The sequence below is a fragment of the Lissotriton vulgaris genome, chromosome 10, assembly GCF_964263255.1.
Source record: "Lissotriton vulgaris chromosome 10, aLisVul1.2, whole genome shotgun sequence".
NCBI classification, from domain to species: domain Eukaryota; kingdom Metazoa; phylum Chordata; class Amphibia; order Caudata; family Salamandridae; genus Lissotriton; species Lissotriton vulgaris.
Window position 1 is genome coordinate 449,213,283 of NC_141698.1, and position 16,499 is coordinate 449,229,781.

At 46.6% G+C, this 16,499-nt stretch overlaps 1 protein-coding gene across 1 annotated transcript in view; it reads right to left on the reverse strand.

Annotated features, from left to right (window-relative positions):
• IFT140 (intraflagellar transport 140) overlaps positions 1–16,499 on the reverse strand; it is a 1,373,663-nt gene that overhangs the window by 1,091,533 nt on the left and 265,631 nt on the right. Inside the window, exon 4 of the mRNA XM_086941301.1 lies at positions 12,260–12,381. Within this exon, the coding sequence (XP_086797427.1) occupies positions 12,260–12,381 (122 nt within the window). The remainder of the gene's footprint in view (positions 1–12,259; positions 12,382–16,499) is intronic.

Consider the following 16,499-nt stretch of genomic DNA (forward strand, 5'->3'; position numbering starts at 1 on the left):
GCCCCCTGTGGGTTGGATACAGCAAGCACAGGCTGACATCTCCCGTTTCGTGTGGCAAGGCCGCAGGCCTCGGATGAAGAGAGTTCTCTCCACGCTTGCTCCGGAGGCGGGGGGTCTTGGTATCCCGGATCTCCGGAAGTATTTTCAGGCGGCGCAACTTCGATATTTGGTGGAATGGAGCAGGTGGGAATCTGACAAGCACTGGCTCTTTCAGGATCAGGCGGTAGCGGGACGTACCCTTCAGGAGGTTCCATTCCTGCGGCACGCACATCGCCCGGCTAACCTCTACGCCTCCTTTGTCACCCGGGTTCCCCTGCGGGTGTGGGATGCGGTTTGCGAGCTCCGCGAGCTAACTACCTTCCCATCACCGTTTACACCTATAGTTGGTAACCCGGACTTTACTCCGGGCTTAGAGCCGGGAGCCTTTTCCCACTGGGTGAGCGCGGGTTGCAGGGCACTTTTTCAGATTTACGGGCCGGAGGGCGTGCTTCCTTTCCAGCAACTTCGACAGGAATTTGGCCTGACGGAGGTAGACAGATTGCGCTACATGCAGGTCCGCCACTGGGCTCTCCAACCCCAGGTGCGCGACGTTGCAGCCCGTCAGATCACTCCTTACGAACGGTGGCTAGTGACCCGGACCTCGGAGGCCAAGCTTATTTCCGACTTATATAAGTTTCTCCAACCCCCGACGTTTCATTTCCATAATCCGGGGAGGGAGCGCTGGCACAGAGAGTTGGGCAGGACCCTGAGCCACAAGGAGTGGGACAAGATCGCATATCGGGCGAGGCACTCTGCATACCACACTGGGCTGACGGAGACCTTTACTAAGGTGTCCACCTACTGGTATTACACCCCGGAGAGGCTCTATGAGATGCACAAACTCACCGACAAGGGATGTTGGCGGGGCTGCGGACAGGAGGGTACTCTATCGCACATTCTGTGGTATTGCCCGGTACTGACTGCTTACTGGAAAGAGGTCTTGGATGAGGTGGATAGACACTTTGAGATTGAGCTGCCGCGCTTCCCGGCGTATGTCTTGCTAGGCCTGCCCAACGACTTAATGTACCCGCTGAAGTCCCGCAGGGGTAGGCAGATTGCTATTGCGCTAGGCTCAGCGGTCCAAAATATCCTTATCCACTGGCGCACCTCCACTGCCCCCTCCATCACTGGTTGGCTACATAGACTCTGGCAGGTACTGGGTATGGAGAAGATGTCGCTTACAGTGGCTGGCAATGTAGATCAGTTCGAGGAGCTCTGGCACCCCTTCCTGGCACTGCTGTCCACAGAATTCCGGGAGCTCACATGTCCGAGGTACCTGCGCCTTCTTAGGCTGACGCCACCGGCGGCCCCGGCAGATTAGGAGGGATGGGGCTGGGGGGATTAGGGGTTGGGGGTAGGCTGTTTGGGGCGGATGCTTCTATTAAGGGCTATTGGACGGGAATGTTGGGGTATTGTTTTCTTCTTTTTCCTTTTCTGGGGGCGGGGGGCTTGGAGGGACTGCGTTGTGTTTTGCTGTGTTGCAGGAAGTTGCTTGCTCTTAGCTTTGGTTGGGAGGTCGGGGAATATAGGAGGGTTGTACGCACTGCCTTACTGCCTTACAGCTGATGCCTCCCCTTCCCCTCCTGGACCACCGACCTCCCCCCTTTCGACCAGAACTGCTGCACCATGTCTCTTTTTCTCTTCATTGTACTGTACGTAACCTTGACCTCCTACTTCCCTTCCCCATGTTTCTTTCGTTTTAATAAAAATGCTTTAAACCTAAAAAAGCATCTTGCCGGTCTGCATTTTTGAGGCTCCCGCCAGATCCCGAAGAATCTGCGACACAGGACACAGACTTCCAGACATCTCCGAGACTGGCACGAGTCCCCAGCAAAGCTGAGACCTGTTACTATCACGAGAGAGGTGGGACCGGAACTCCTGGACAGCCTGCAAGTTTGCAAGTTTGCAAGTGCACCTACTTCACGAAGTATCCCGAAGTTGTGCATTGGGCTATTTGTTGCCCTTGTCCCAAGCACCTTTTGCACCGAAGCTGAGAGGCCTACACTCCACGAGTGTTCCGTGGGCCCGCTTTCTTCACCGCAGCTCGAGGCTCCTTCACGATCTCCAGTCCGTTGGCTAGTGGGTCCCCACAAAGGACTATTCTTTGTTTCCTGGTTGCTCCAGACATGCCCTGACTCCCCTTCAAAGGATGAGTCCCTCAGACCTTGCTGGTCTGCACTGAAGCCAATCTTGTCATCTTGCATGGGTTGCTATTGCCAAGGCTTGTTGGATCCAATCCAGATACCGACGCCGTAGCACTCGACATTCGACGTGGGACAACTCGAATCCAGCTCCTGGTCATCGTCAACGCCTCCTGTACCTCGTGGCTGAAGAGTCAAGCTTCACCTACTTCACCTTAAAGCATCGGACATCGGCTGGCATCTTCCTGTTGCCACCCTGGTCACTGGCTAGTGACCCAGACTCTGTCCCCTCTGCTTTCAGGTTCTTCAGATCTCCGATCCACCCTTGAATCCATCCGGACACTTTGCTCCTAGTTGCCTGCAGCACTTCTTTGCAGCTCTCCATAGGAATCGACGACGAAACACGACACGAAAAAACACCAATACTGGAGAACCACAGATTACAGGTAAGTAACCTATTGTTCTTCTCCAGTATTGAGGTGTCTTTCATAGATTCACATGCCTGAATCAGAGTAGATAGCAGTACAAACCATAATGCTCGTTAGACGCTCTTTGTATCCCAGTATATATGTAAACATGCATCTAAATGCAGCATGAGCAGAATCTTAAACGTATATAAATACAATAGTGCTTACAAAAGCATACTGGGCAAAAGAGAATACCATGTAAGAATACGCGTCTAAAAAGAGCATAAGGGAGGAGGGAGAACAGAGGCTCACCTTATTTGAAAAGATTGCGGAGATCTGCACATCCCATTGACATATCTGCATCACTTGCAGTGTCCAAACAGTAATGTTTGGTAAACGTGTGCCTGCAGGACCAGGTTGCCGCTCTGCAGATCTGATGAAAAGGCACACCAGCAAAGAGAGCGGTGGAAGAGGAGACCGCTCTCGTAGAATGTGCATGGAGCGTAGAGGCCTTCCCGCCTGTTGATGACACAGACTAATCGTCGAGGACATCCAACGAGAAATAGTCTGTTTGGATACAGCGTAACCTTGACGTAGCCTTCCATATGCTACAAATAGTTGATCTGTTTTCCGAATTGTTGCAGTTCGTTGCAGATAGAACTTGAGGCATCCCCTGAGTCAAGGGAATGCAAATCTCTTTCTGCCGCTGTTTGAGGATTTGGAAAAAATTTCTTCTGAATTATTGGTTCATTAAGGTGAAAGTCTGAAGGAACCTTAGGCATGAAGCTTGGATTGGTCGAGGCACCAGTGAATTTGACGTGAATTGTAGAAAAGGTGACTTAATCGTGAATGCCTGAATGTCGAGTGACACAAGTCACAGAAACTCTTCCATTTGAGTTTGTATGTCTTAATCATGGCAGGTGCACTAGCATTGGCTAAAACTTCTTGGCAATCCGCAGAGATATCTAAGTGTGCAAATTCAAGGTGTTGAGGAGCCAAGCTGCTAATCTCAAGGAGGCTGGGTCCGGGTGACAAATTTCACCCCCCTGAATGGTCAGAAGGTTCGGTATTGGTGGAAACTGAATGAGATCGCACTCCGAAAGGAGGAGAAGTTCGGAGAACCAGTATTGGCGAGGCCATCTGGGAGCAATGAGTCTGAGGCGACACGGCTGTCTCTTCGTTTTGCGGATGACTCTGGGAACCAACGGAATCGGAGAAAAGGCGTATGCATATATCTGAGACCAGTTCATCGAAAGGGCATACCCGCATGAGTCTTTGTGGGGAAGCCAGCTTGCAAAGTGTGGGCATTTGCGGTTCTGAATTGTGGCAAACAGGTCCTGATCGGGGTGACCCCACTCCCGAAAGACTCGGTCCAGCGTCGGTTGATGGATCTCCCATTCGTGATTGGATATTGCAGATATTGCAAGTACATTGGAAATCCCTGGAACATGGACCACTGAAAGATTGATCTTGTGACCCAGAGCCCAATCCCAAATCTCCTGGGCTTGCTGGGAGAGAAGGGCCGATTTTGTACCGCCTTGTTTGTTTAAGTAATGCATACTTGTTGTATTGTCTGTCTGAATTAGTACCGAGGACCCTTGGATGACTGTTCGAAAGGATTTCAAGGCCAAGAATATGGCTCGTAGCTCCAGGAGGTTGATGTGCCACTTCCTTTGTTGCACATTCCACTTTCCGTTGACAGTCATTCCCTGAAGGTGCGCTCCCCATCCTTCGAGGGAAGCATCCGTGGTGATGGTAAAATTTGGTACTTCCGCCAGGAATGCACATCCCTTTTGGAAATTATTCATCTGAGTCCACCAGTGAAAGACTTCTCTCATACGAGGAGTTATGTGCATAATGTCATCAAACGACCCCGAAACCTGCAACCATTGGAGGTTGAGTTCCTCTTGTAAAGGTCTCATTCTGAGACAACAGTTGGGTATTAGAGGGATGCAGGATGAGATCATCCCTAGGAAAGATGTGTACCTTTGAACTGAAACGTACTCTTTTTCTTGCAATAGGCAAGCCATCTTGCAGATCTTGTGTTGCCTTTCTTTTGAGACGAAAGCCTGAGTGAGATGGGTATCCAGTGTGGCTCCCAAGAATGACTTTCTTTGAAACGGAATGAGATGGGGTTTTTCGAAGTTGATAGAGAGACCCAGAGAATGGAATAGAGACAGGCATCTTTGAACATGTGCGATTGCTGTTGTAAAAGAACTGGCCTTGATAAGGCAATCGTCCAAGTATGGGACGATTTGAATGCCCTCTAAGTGGAGATGTGCTGCCACTGGAGCTATAACCTTCGTGAAAACATGGGGTGCTGTACAAAGTCTAAAGGGGAGAACTTTGAACTGAAAATCCCTGCCAGCCACTCTGAATCGCAAGAATTTTCTGTGTCTGGGGAGGATCAGCACATGAAAATAAGCGTCTTGATATTCGAGGGTGGCCATGTGATCAGTCATTGAAAGAAGCAGGAGTATTTCTTGAAGTGTTAACATTCGGAAAGTCAACTTTTTAAAGTATTTGTTGAGGGTGCGCAGGTCGAGGATGGGATTCCCCCGATTTTTTTCCTTATGAGGAAAAATCTTTAGTAAAACCTGTTCCCTTTTGCAAGTAAGTAACTTTTTCGATCCCTCCCTTCTGTATCATCGATTGTATTTGGTTGAACAACTTCTTGATATGAGCTGGAGGTGGGCCCTTGGGAGGAGAATTTGGGGGAATTTTGACGAATTCTAAATTGTGTCCTCTGGCCACTATATCCAGGATCCACTTGTCTGTAGTAATTGCGGACCAGTTCGAGAAGAATCTGGATATTTTTCCTCCAACTTTTGACTGGGGGAGGGTAGTAGATGATGGCAGGTGGCATGTCTCACTGTTTTTATTAGAATCTCTTCCACAGTAGGAGGACTTCCTTCTGGACTGAGTGTAAGAATTACCCCGCTGTCCGTAAGACTGTTGTTTGCAGGGCTGGTACCTCTGGTTGGATTGAGAGGTTTGATATGACTTCTGCTGATTGTAATTTCCTCTGTTGGGAAAGGATCCACGCCCTTTAGTCCCTCGAAAGGACGACTTGCGAAACTGCAGGCTACCCAAAGATCTCGCCGTTTCAGTGTCCTTTTTGATAGCCTGTAGAGCATTGTCAACATGCTGGCCAAAAAGAAACTTGCCATCAAAAGGCATGTCAATTATTTTGGTCTGGACCTCTTGGCGAAACGATGTGGACTTTAGCCATCCTTGTCTTCTCAACAAAGTCCGCACCCGCTAGCTGTCTGAAACCTATAGACGCCACGTCTACTGCTGCGTCGATCATCTCTGCTGAAGCAAGTTCACCCTCTCGCAATATTTGCTTTGCCTCAGTTTTCGCAGGTTCTGGTAACATCTCAACATAGGGGGAGATGTCGGAGCACATTTGCCTGTCGTATCTCCCTAATATTGCTAGGGAGTTCACGGCTCTTACAGTGGTTGCTGCCATCGTGGAGACCTTCTTTCCGATGGAATCCATACGCCTGCCATCTCTATCAGGTGGAGCCGAAATAGGTGAAGAGGGGTTCCTGGCCTGTCTTTGCGCCGCTTGAGCGAGACCGAATCAGCCTTAGGTTGTCCTATTAGGCATGCAGGAGATTTGTCCGGTGCCTTGTACTTTTTGTCTAACCTGGGCAATACAGCCGAAAGGGAATTGGGTGTCGTCATAATTTTTAAGCCTTCCTTCCATATGAAGTCAATGATGGGGAAAGCTTTGACTTGCCTTTGCAGCTAATCTTTAAAATCATAATGAAAGCACTCATCCTTCTTTGTTTCCATCGGGATTAGGAATCTTTTAGTAGCTCTTTCCATCAGGAGATGGATGCCTCTGATGTCTACTGGAGGCGAATTAGCGTCTTAATTTGGTAGTCATCCCACTCCTACAGATATATTTGTCATCCACCTCTCCATCCTCATCCGTGATGTTCGCTTCTTGAGAATGATGAGATGGCGCTGGAGAAGGTGGTCTTGGAGATTTCAAAGTGGATGTAGAGGCCTGAGGCATGGGAGTGGATGGGAGAGATGCCGCTGACTCCGATGGAGGGAAACGACAATAATAATCGTCTAACATGTACTGTAAATTATTACGAGGGGCCAAAGGCATTTGTGCTGAGGGCACCGTGGCAGGAGCTTGACATACAGGTTCAGAGAAATGTTCTTCGTCTGGATCTTCCTCTTGATACTTAATAAGTGGTTCAGAAGGACTTGTAACAGTGCGGAACCGGTCGTCTACATCAGATTGTTCCTCATCATCATCTGAATCCAGCAATTGGTCAGGCAATTTAAGTGGTGATAGAGCTTGTAATGACGGGCCACGTCTCTCAAGCAGAGAAGGTGTCATAATCGGTTGGGCAAAAGAGCCTTAGATGGTGTGGAAGACCATACTTGTAGTTCAGTACAAGTTGATAAAAGTGGCGTCAACGGTTTTGTCGTCGACGGTGCCGTCGTTGAAGGAGATGGTGTCGACGAGACAGATGGTGTAATCTTCGTCGACGATGTTTTCGACAACGAGGCATCCTTCGTCGACGATGCCCTCGTCGACGGGGCATTTTTCATCGACGATGAAGCTTTTGACGACGAGGCAGTCTTCGGCGACGGTGTGATCTTCGACGTCGAGGCAGCCTTCGTCGACGGTGGGGTCGTCGACGTCGAGCCAGTCTTCGTCTACGGAGCACTCGTCGAAGGGGTAGTCTTCGTCGACGGTGGGGTCGTCGACGTCGAGCCAGTCTTCGTCGACGAAGCACCCATCGACGGAATCTTACCTCCCATCGTAATCAACGACGAAGCGTCGACAATAGAAGGCGAAATAGGTCTTACCACAACAGAGACCAGCGTCGACGGTGAAGAAGCTGACGACATTATCATCTTAGGCTTAGGTGATGAGAAGGTGAGTGTCGACGTTGAAGTGACGTCGATGAGGATAATCGACGACGATGGAACCGACGACTACTCCGTCGATGGAGTAGATGTCAAAGACTTTCCAGTCCTTTCAGGGGGCGATACAGATGACGATCCAGAAGGTGGAGAAGCCTTTTTGGCAGGAGGCAAGCCAGAGCCCTTGGAGGGCTGAGCTTTCCTCAACACCTTAGCCCCAGTGGAAGAAAGATCTTCCTCAGCCATCCTCTTTCTTGAGGATACAGATGACCCTGAAGCCACACTTCCCACTTCAGACAGGGAATTGTCCTGATCTTTAATCTTCTGTAGCCACAGAAGAAGGAGTCCTTTCCTGTCTCTGAGGGTCTTTTGAGGGTTCGTCCTACAGATTTTAAACTCTCTCACCTCATGATCAGGATAAAGGCAGTAGATGCACTTTTTGTGGGGATTTTCTTTAAAAAGCCGGAGCTTCCCACAAGATTCACAAGGCCTGAAGAGAGATTTTTTAGTAGATGACATCTTGGATGAAGAAATCCAGTCAGAAAAATGAAGTACTGAGCAGAGCTCAGGGAGACTCCCTTCACACGACGTGCGGTAGAAAATCTGAGAGCCTGAGCCTCTGGGGAGAACATTCTGGTGGGTGCTGTCGCCTGATTGGCTGCAGTTTGGACTATACAAAATGACTATGATAGTCATGAGTGTGGAAGTTTTTACTCTTGTAGCTTTGGGCTACTTTACTTCCTGGTTGTTTATTACTAAGGTTTATTGGTTATTATTTGCATATTTTTGTTTTTTTATGTACCGTGGGACTCCCACTCCGACTGGGAATGATTCAGGAATATGAATCTATGAAAGACACCCCAATACTGGAGAAAGACACCTATGCACCCTGCTTCCCTGGGTGAGGCAACACGAGTACTTCGGTGCTCCCGTGGGTCTTGACTCTCGAAGTGTCTAGGACTGAAGGGGTTCCCTCGCATTCCACTCCTAAGTGTCCTAAATCTTTATCTTTGTAACTTAAACTTTCCTCATAGAAGTCTATGGTGATTTGCGGCTGAGTTTAGACACTACACGCGTCCCCATGGGTTTCCTGCGTCCCTACCTTGGGTGGTTCCTGGTTGCCCCAGCGGTTCTACAGGCCCTTGGCCTCACTTCTATCCCTCATGTGGTTCTTATACCACTTTTTTAGTATATGGTTTGTGAGGCCCCTAGGGCAAAACGTATACTGTGCTAGTTTACTGTGTGCTATTTAAGTCCTTGTATTGTACTTTTGCCTCTAGCCTCATAAAGAGACTAGAGCGGTTGTGTTTAGAATAAATACATATATTTTACATATATACTTGTGTGGTGTACTTTCATTTGATCATTCAAGAGATTATAGACTGGTAAAACAAGCTGCTTTACATTCCTTCTAGCCTCAAGGCTGCTCTCCACAGCTACCACTAGGATAGCTTTCTATAAAGGTTGTCTTAAACGTACCATCAATAAGGGTCGTTTGGAATGGTGCAAGGTGCCCACTAGAATAGTGGACATCATATGCCAGGCCAACTTCTCACATATACCATTGACAGAAAATAGCTGTTGAGGGTCCCACATCATTTTTCCCATTGAGATCCCTCCAGTTGAAATGGTTTCTCTCCCTACTTTGATTTTTAGATAGAAGAGGAACAACACATTTACAGAGGATGACAGCATCTGATTGGATATGAGCTTGTTTATTTGCAATTTAATTGTTCCCTTGGGGATATGGGAAATTAGGTTTTCTCTTGTTGTTGTTTACACTGTTAATGTGGCTGCTATTGAAATAAAGAAAGAAAAAATAGTATCATCCTCGCCTCTGGGTTCTGCCATAGAATCAGTCTCATTGAGGATCTAGGCTAACAAGACCTTCTACCTTTTTTGACATTGATAGCCAGATTTAACCTACTTGATATGGCATTTTACAATTTCCTCAAACAAAAAAGCATAATTAGAATACTGGGAATAAATCACCCATCTGACTTACCCATCCTACTACACAATTTTAGGGAATTAGGTCATTCGGCATCGAGAATGTATAAAATCCTAGAAACTCAGAAATGTCACTCAAATAAAACAATTAAAGATCAAATAGGGTGCACAAGACACATCGTCCAAAATGCACTTACTCTCATATGCAACCTAGCAAAAGATTTAGAAATACCCTTTTACAACAAAAATTACTCTTACTCTCACAGTCATGTGCCTATACACAGGGCATACTGGATACTAAACTGACTATACAAGATAGGACTACTGCAATTAGACCTATGCTGGAAGTGCAATAAAAATATGGTGACACAGAATATATGTTCCACAAATGCAAATTTATTAGGCCACTCAGACGAAATACAGAAACCTACATTAAGATCTACCAACTATTGCATTAGGAATCTTTGCTCACCCCCTACCGTTGGAACAGCAGCTACCAGATCTGCTTCTTACTGATCTGTTTTTTAATTTGAGTGTTAAAGTAATACTTGCTGACTGGAAAACGAAGACTGAGATACCTTTTGAGAAGCGGTGGGCCTGGGTGTCTGCCACTAGGAACGCTGACAATTTAATGTTCTCCACTTCACACTCCTTACACAAATCAAGGAAAGTCTGGGCTACCTATCGATATTTAACCCAAAAAATCAAACCTTCATAACCCACTCCACCTCACCCTGCACAAATACTAATCCCTACCCAACAAGCAATTCCCAAGTTTCCGAACCATGTTAAGTTTCAACCATAATTCATTAACAATTGTACAGCTAAAGTATAGAGTGTCGTTACTCACGTTTTCATTTTATAAATGGTAAGGCTACACTCACCTCAGTTAGGATGCTCTAGAAAGGAACCAGTTTAAATTTGCTCTGCACCAACTTTACTTTGGAATGAGTGGTTACTTATTATATAAGGGCTTTGTAATCATGCACGCCCAAGTTTATAATTCTATCAACTATTAGTCGGCATCTCTATCCAATAATGAATTTTATAACCATGTAAAGGAGTCGGTTTTAATTTTTCATATGCAAATGTTATTGGATATATGTTTGAAACAAATGACTAAGGCAATGTATTTAAAGTATGGTGTCTCACAGCGGAGACACTTGGTGACTTCCCCGAGCTACAAAACTGGTTCCTCTCGCCCCCTTTAAGACATGGCTGCTCCGTAAAGATAGCGACAAGCACCTAATTACTGAACTCTATGCTCTGCTCTCTGACAGTGGCTCTGCTTCTAAATCTAAGGGCCATTTACGCTAAGGTGAGGAACTGGGGTGCTCCCTCCCCCCCCAAAGAATGAAATGATATTATCTACAGGGGACATCACACTGCATGCAACATGGCCTGTGTGAAGTCGGCCTACAGGGTAGTAGCCTCATACTGGTATCTCACACCTGCACATATACATAAATGGAATAAGGGGCATTTGGAGAAATGCTGTTGGGGCTGTGGGCAGACAGGCTCTCTTCTTCGCCTCCTGTGGTATTGTTCCAAATTGGCTAGATTCTGGGAGCAGGTCCTGAACAATATGGACTCCGCAATCGATACTGCTATACCCAGATTCCATGCCTATACTATCCTAGGGCTACCCAACCCCCTGAACTTTCAGTTCCGATCGAACCGGGGCAGACAAATGGCTCAAGCATTAAGCGCACCGAACCAAGTAATCCTCTTGCTTTGGGAGACCGAGAAAATCCCGAAACATGTCTCATGGTTTAGCCGAGCGATGGAGCGTATCTCATTCACTGTCGAGGACAGAGCGGCTGCCTATCCAGACTTGTGGGCCCCCTTTATCCGAATCCTTTCGGCAGAATTCAGGGGAGTGACATGCCCGAAATATTTGTAGATATTATGCTTGCTCATCTGGGAAGATACAGAGGCTACCTAGACCCCCCTCTTGGTACTGAGTACAGGCATGTGGCTCCTTAGAACACACCCCAGTCATACATGATAATGCTGGGTGAATCTGGTGCGGAGGAGTGGGGGGGGATGTTCTTTTGATTACTCTTTCTTACTGTTTCCCTTTCTTTTCTTTGCTTTAATGTTTAAAACTGGGCCGTTCATTGCTGCCAGCCCCTGGGTTGTAGGCATTTAGCTGTGTACTATCTTTCATAAGCTGATCAGGCTGCCAGCCATTGGTTGTAGGCAGAAAGCTGTGTCATTGAAATTGCTGACTCCAATAAATAGAACTGTTCCACAAAGTATGGTGTCTTGATAAAAAGAGAACAGTAGATATTTTAAGGAGCATTCCAAAATAAACAATACAATGCTGGTGTGCATTCTGTTAATTAACCTTTATAAAGTATTATTACTACTTAACAATAAACTAGCCCCTACTTAATGTAGAAAAGTCCTTCAGTGTTGTTTTGTGGTTGAGATGCAAGGAGATAAAGTCTACAGGGATGTAAGGGATTAATTCACATTGCTAAAAAGCATTTATATTGTGTAAATGACCAGTACTGTTAAGCAGAAGAATAACCTTGGAATGAAACGGCATATTATGCCAGTGGAGTCAGTAGCAACATTCAGGAATACTTTTCTCAGAAATATAAATTGATCCAAGCAATCAGCTTAAGTGGTGCAACTACAGTGACAGACACTAGACAGGAAAGCTACAGAACTGAAAATGTAAAAGCCAAACCATAGACCATGTAAAGTTTGATTATTAAAACAACGAAAGGGAATTCACATATTCAGTGTTTTTGGCAGTCTTCATCTGCCAAAGATTCTTCTACAGGCCTTCTGAAACAAAGCATTCACGATACTTACTCGCCAGGTGGGAGGGGCTTAAAGGTGCAATGAGACAACATCTTTCCATATTCATGTTTCATTAAAGGAGCGCCTTGTACCCGGCCTCGATGGTCCAGCCGCCACATCGCAAGAATACCGTTCTGAAAGACAGAGAAGTTGTTTCAATTAACATATTTAGCAGTATAACTTCTGAGTGTGCTTGGAGGGAGTACTGTGCAATATGTACAAGAACAACAGGATAAATGATTCTGAAGAATATGTGATACCTGGGACCAACTCAAGAGAATATCACTTCAGCACATTTCAGTCTTTCTAAAAACAAATTTAAAAAAGGTTCCTTATCATTAACAATAGACCTCCTGAACACAGTCAAAGCTGGTCTCAAAAAGTGTACTGAAAAATATTAAACAGCCTTTTGGCCAAAGACTGACTTGATCCCTCACCCAGCAGCCATTAAATGGAAAGCGGAAAGAGGTTTCCTTGCTGATATTTTGTTTGCTTTATCCAGCTATTCGTTGATGGTGCTCATTTCTATTTCTTTTACAGTAAGTGCTGTAAACATTCAGTGAGCTTATTAATCATATTCCCGGTAGACACTATAGTGGGTATGATGCATGATACAGGCAGAGCATGTAAGTGTGCAATGTATTGTTATTGCGGCTTACGGAATGTCACGTGGAACATCTCATATAGTACTTACCTTTTTCGGTCTGGCCTAGGCAGTGCTTGTGCTGTCTCTTCGAGATACAGTGTATCCAGGTATGGACTTTGAGCTCCACCCATCTTTTCAATTGGCTCCTGTTACTGTCCTTTGTATATGATGTTTTTTGATCCGTCAATAGGCTTAGTAGTCTCTCCGTAGTACCCTCTTTTCACCTGTTATAACCTCCCATGAGGACTGCCCCTATTATCCTGTTACATGTGTTGTTACTCTAGATATTTTAATTACAGCCTGTGAGCACTATTGTCTTAAATCACTTTCCCTCCTGCCCGCTCTCCCCAACGCTTTTTTTTTTTTAACCAGCGTTGCATGCCTCAGCTGCAATAATGGCGGCTGGCCATTCTTTTCTTATTTGCGGCTCGCCAAACTCGATTTTGGAACTGCACACTATATATATATATATATACATATATATATATATATATACACACACACATTTTTTTAAAAAAGCAGTGCAGCACATCGCACTTCTTAAACAATGGCGCCTTTCCTTTCCTCTGCGCAGCTCGCCCAACTCCACTACCTCAACACTGCATGCTCTACTAAACAGCACAGCACACTGCACTTCATCTTCAATAATGACAGCTGTGCCTTTGTTTTCGTTTTGCGCAGTGTGCCAAGCTGCTCACAAAAACCACACAATATTGAAAATACAGAATTGGGCGAGACGCGGTGAAGAAAAGAGAGGCCTGCAACTCGCCCAACTTCTTTATCTCCCTTTATTCACACTGGGCAGCAAGTCTATTTATTAACTTTTGTTACGATTGCAGTACGCCCGCTTTAGCTTTAAAAGCAATAAGCTAAAGCGTGGGTCCCACGATTGCTTCAAATGTAAAAACATTTATTTTAAATGCAGCAGGACGCTTTTTTTGTATTTCTTTACTTTTGTTACAATTGTGGCATGCCCCGCTTTAGCTTTAAACAACTTAAGCTAAATCGTGGGTGCAGCGATTGCTTCAAAAGTCAATAAATAGAAAAAGACAATGCCGCTGCATGCCTTTTTATTCTATTTCTTTACTTTTGTTACAATTGCGGCACAACCTCTTTAGCTTTAAACATCTTAAGCTAAAGTGCGGGTGCCACAATTGCTTCAAAAGTAAATAAATAGAAAAAGACATGCAGCCGCCATTTGCTTTCCATTTGTTTGCTTTGGTATCAATGGCGGCACCCACGCTTTAGCTTTAAACATCTTAAGCTAAAGCACAGGTGCCGCAATTGCTTCAAAAGTCAATAAATAGGAATAAAATGCGGGCGCACGCATTTTTTTCTATTTCTTTACTTATGTTACAATCACAGCACGCCCCGCTTTATCTTTAAACATCTTAAGCTAAAGCACTAGAGCAAAAGTAAATAAATAGAAAAACAAGCATTTGCAATGCAACAGGTCTCGCACTACTGAAAGCCAATAGCTCAAACTTTCAGTAATGCAAGACCTATTCCATTGCAAATGCTTGTTTAGTTGTGTATGTAGTTCCATATTCTTGATTTTGGAACAATCCTGCTCAAAGGCTTTTGTCAGCAACACCATTTGTCCGCTCCAGTCTGTTGCCTGAGCTGGATGATCCTCTCTATTAATCAATTTTCCATTTTGAGAATAAATTCCTTTTGAAAATTTCACTTTAGTTAACTGTGTGCTTTTGTAACATTTTGGCGACCAATTGTAGCTGAAACCTACTGACCTCGGTTTCCTAAAGCGGTCCGAGGATTTTGTTTCGCGGGCAGATGTCGCTAAGCATTTGAGACGCTGGGGGCAAACTGTGCAGTTTTTAGGTTTTGCCTGGCGAAAGATGCGCTCTGCGCATCTTTTTCGCGCAGGCGAAAACCTAATGAGAATAATACGGGAGACAGGAACGGCCCCCGTCTTTCATTGGCTAGCTCCATAAATGGAGGCTAGCCATTGGAAATCGGCCTGTCCGTCAATGCCGGACCAGATTCGGGGGCGTTCCAGAGAATTTTTGGCTACGTCAGCCGAAAGCCTGTTCTCGGGAACGCCCCCGAATTTGGTCCGGCATTGAGCCGGCACCCGCCTTCCTGCTCGCATGGGCGTGGTCGCCTTTCCTGCCCCCTCTCCCGCCCCTCTTCCATGCCGATCCGATCCGTAGCACGCCCGCTCCTCCAGGGTATGAGATTTAAATGCAATTTCCCCTTTCTGATCTCTTCCCCGCTCTCTTTTTCTATTTGTAGAGAGAGCTCTCCCTCATTATTCTTTTATTTAATGTTTTCTCATGTGGGTGTTCTGGTATGGAGTTTTTACACTGAATGACTTGTGCATTATTTGTTATTGTCACGGGGGAAGCATCCGAGCGTCTGCGGAGCCAAGAGAGGGCAGAAGCTGAAGGTACCACCAGGGAGGGGCAGGCAGGGCAGGCGGCTGAACACGAGCTCGAGCCAGGAGATCCATTATCAAGGTGAGGAGGGGTTAGTGGGTGCTCTAGAAAAACATGCGTGTTATCGAAATGCTCAAAGGTCAGTGTTCACCTTCCTCCCTCTTTCACACTTATTTAACACAGCCTGTTATCGCTTGAGAGAACTTCGGGGGGGGGGGGTATTCCTCATACAAGTGCGAGTTCCTGTCGAGTGTGTGTGTGCAACTTCTACAGGCCCGGGTGGAAACTCTGGCGGGGGCTGTGCAGTTGCACATGTGTCTTCTGGGCGTGTTTGTGCGGCGAGCGTTGGCAGGGTGTCCTTACCCAGCGTGTGATTACTTGTGCACACAAGCCAGGGATGTTTCACGAGGTAAGAGAGTTGTGTACAGTATCTAGGACTTGTTGCTCTTCGGCAGTGGGGAGTATTTGCCGAGTGTGTGGCCAGATTGTGTTTGCAGGGCACTGTACTGTGTGCGTGTGGCTGTAATGCTTGGAGGCTGTGGTGTGTGCGTGTGGCTGTAATGCTTGGAGGCTGTGGTGTGTGCGTGTGGCTGTAATGCTTGGTGGCTGTGGGGTGTGCGTGTGGCTGTAATGCTTGGAGGCTGTGGTGTGTGCGTGTGGCTGCAATGTTTGGAGGCTTGGTGTGTGCGTGTGGCTGTAATGTTTGGAGGCTTGGTGTGTGCGTGTGGCTGAAATGTTTGGAGGCTTGGTGTGTGCGTGTGGCTGTAATGCTTGGAGGCTGTGGTGTGTGCGTGTGGCTGGGTTGCACACAGTAATGGTGGTGGCACAATTGCGCGTGGTCGTGCTCCTCCATCGGCTCCACGTGAAACCCGCCTCTATGTGTTGTTGGGTGTGATTGTTAAAGTGGATGTTCTGGCGAGGACGCGGCCCGACCTGGTGCCGGCTGACGGGGGGAGAACCTGCCCAGACAGGGGTTGATACGTGGGCCTCGGCTGTCCTCGTTTGCCCCTGAGTCTTGTTTGGAAGCTGTTTGCCTGAGAGCAGGACGTTGTGTCCCTAGCCTAGTGTGCGAGTCACGGGGCGTTGCGTATCACACCATTTCTGCGTGGAAAGACCTCTGGTGTTCTCTGTTTGGGGGGAGACCTGCGTGTATGCAGTGTGCTGGTGTCTCTCGTGCACAACGTATGGTGGTTGTTTGTGATTTGCACAC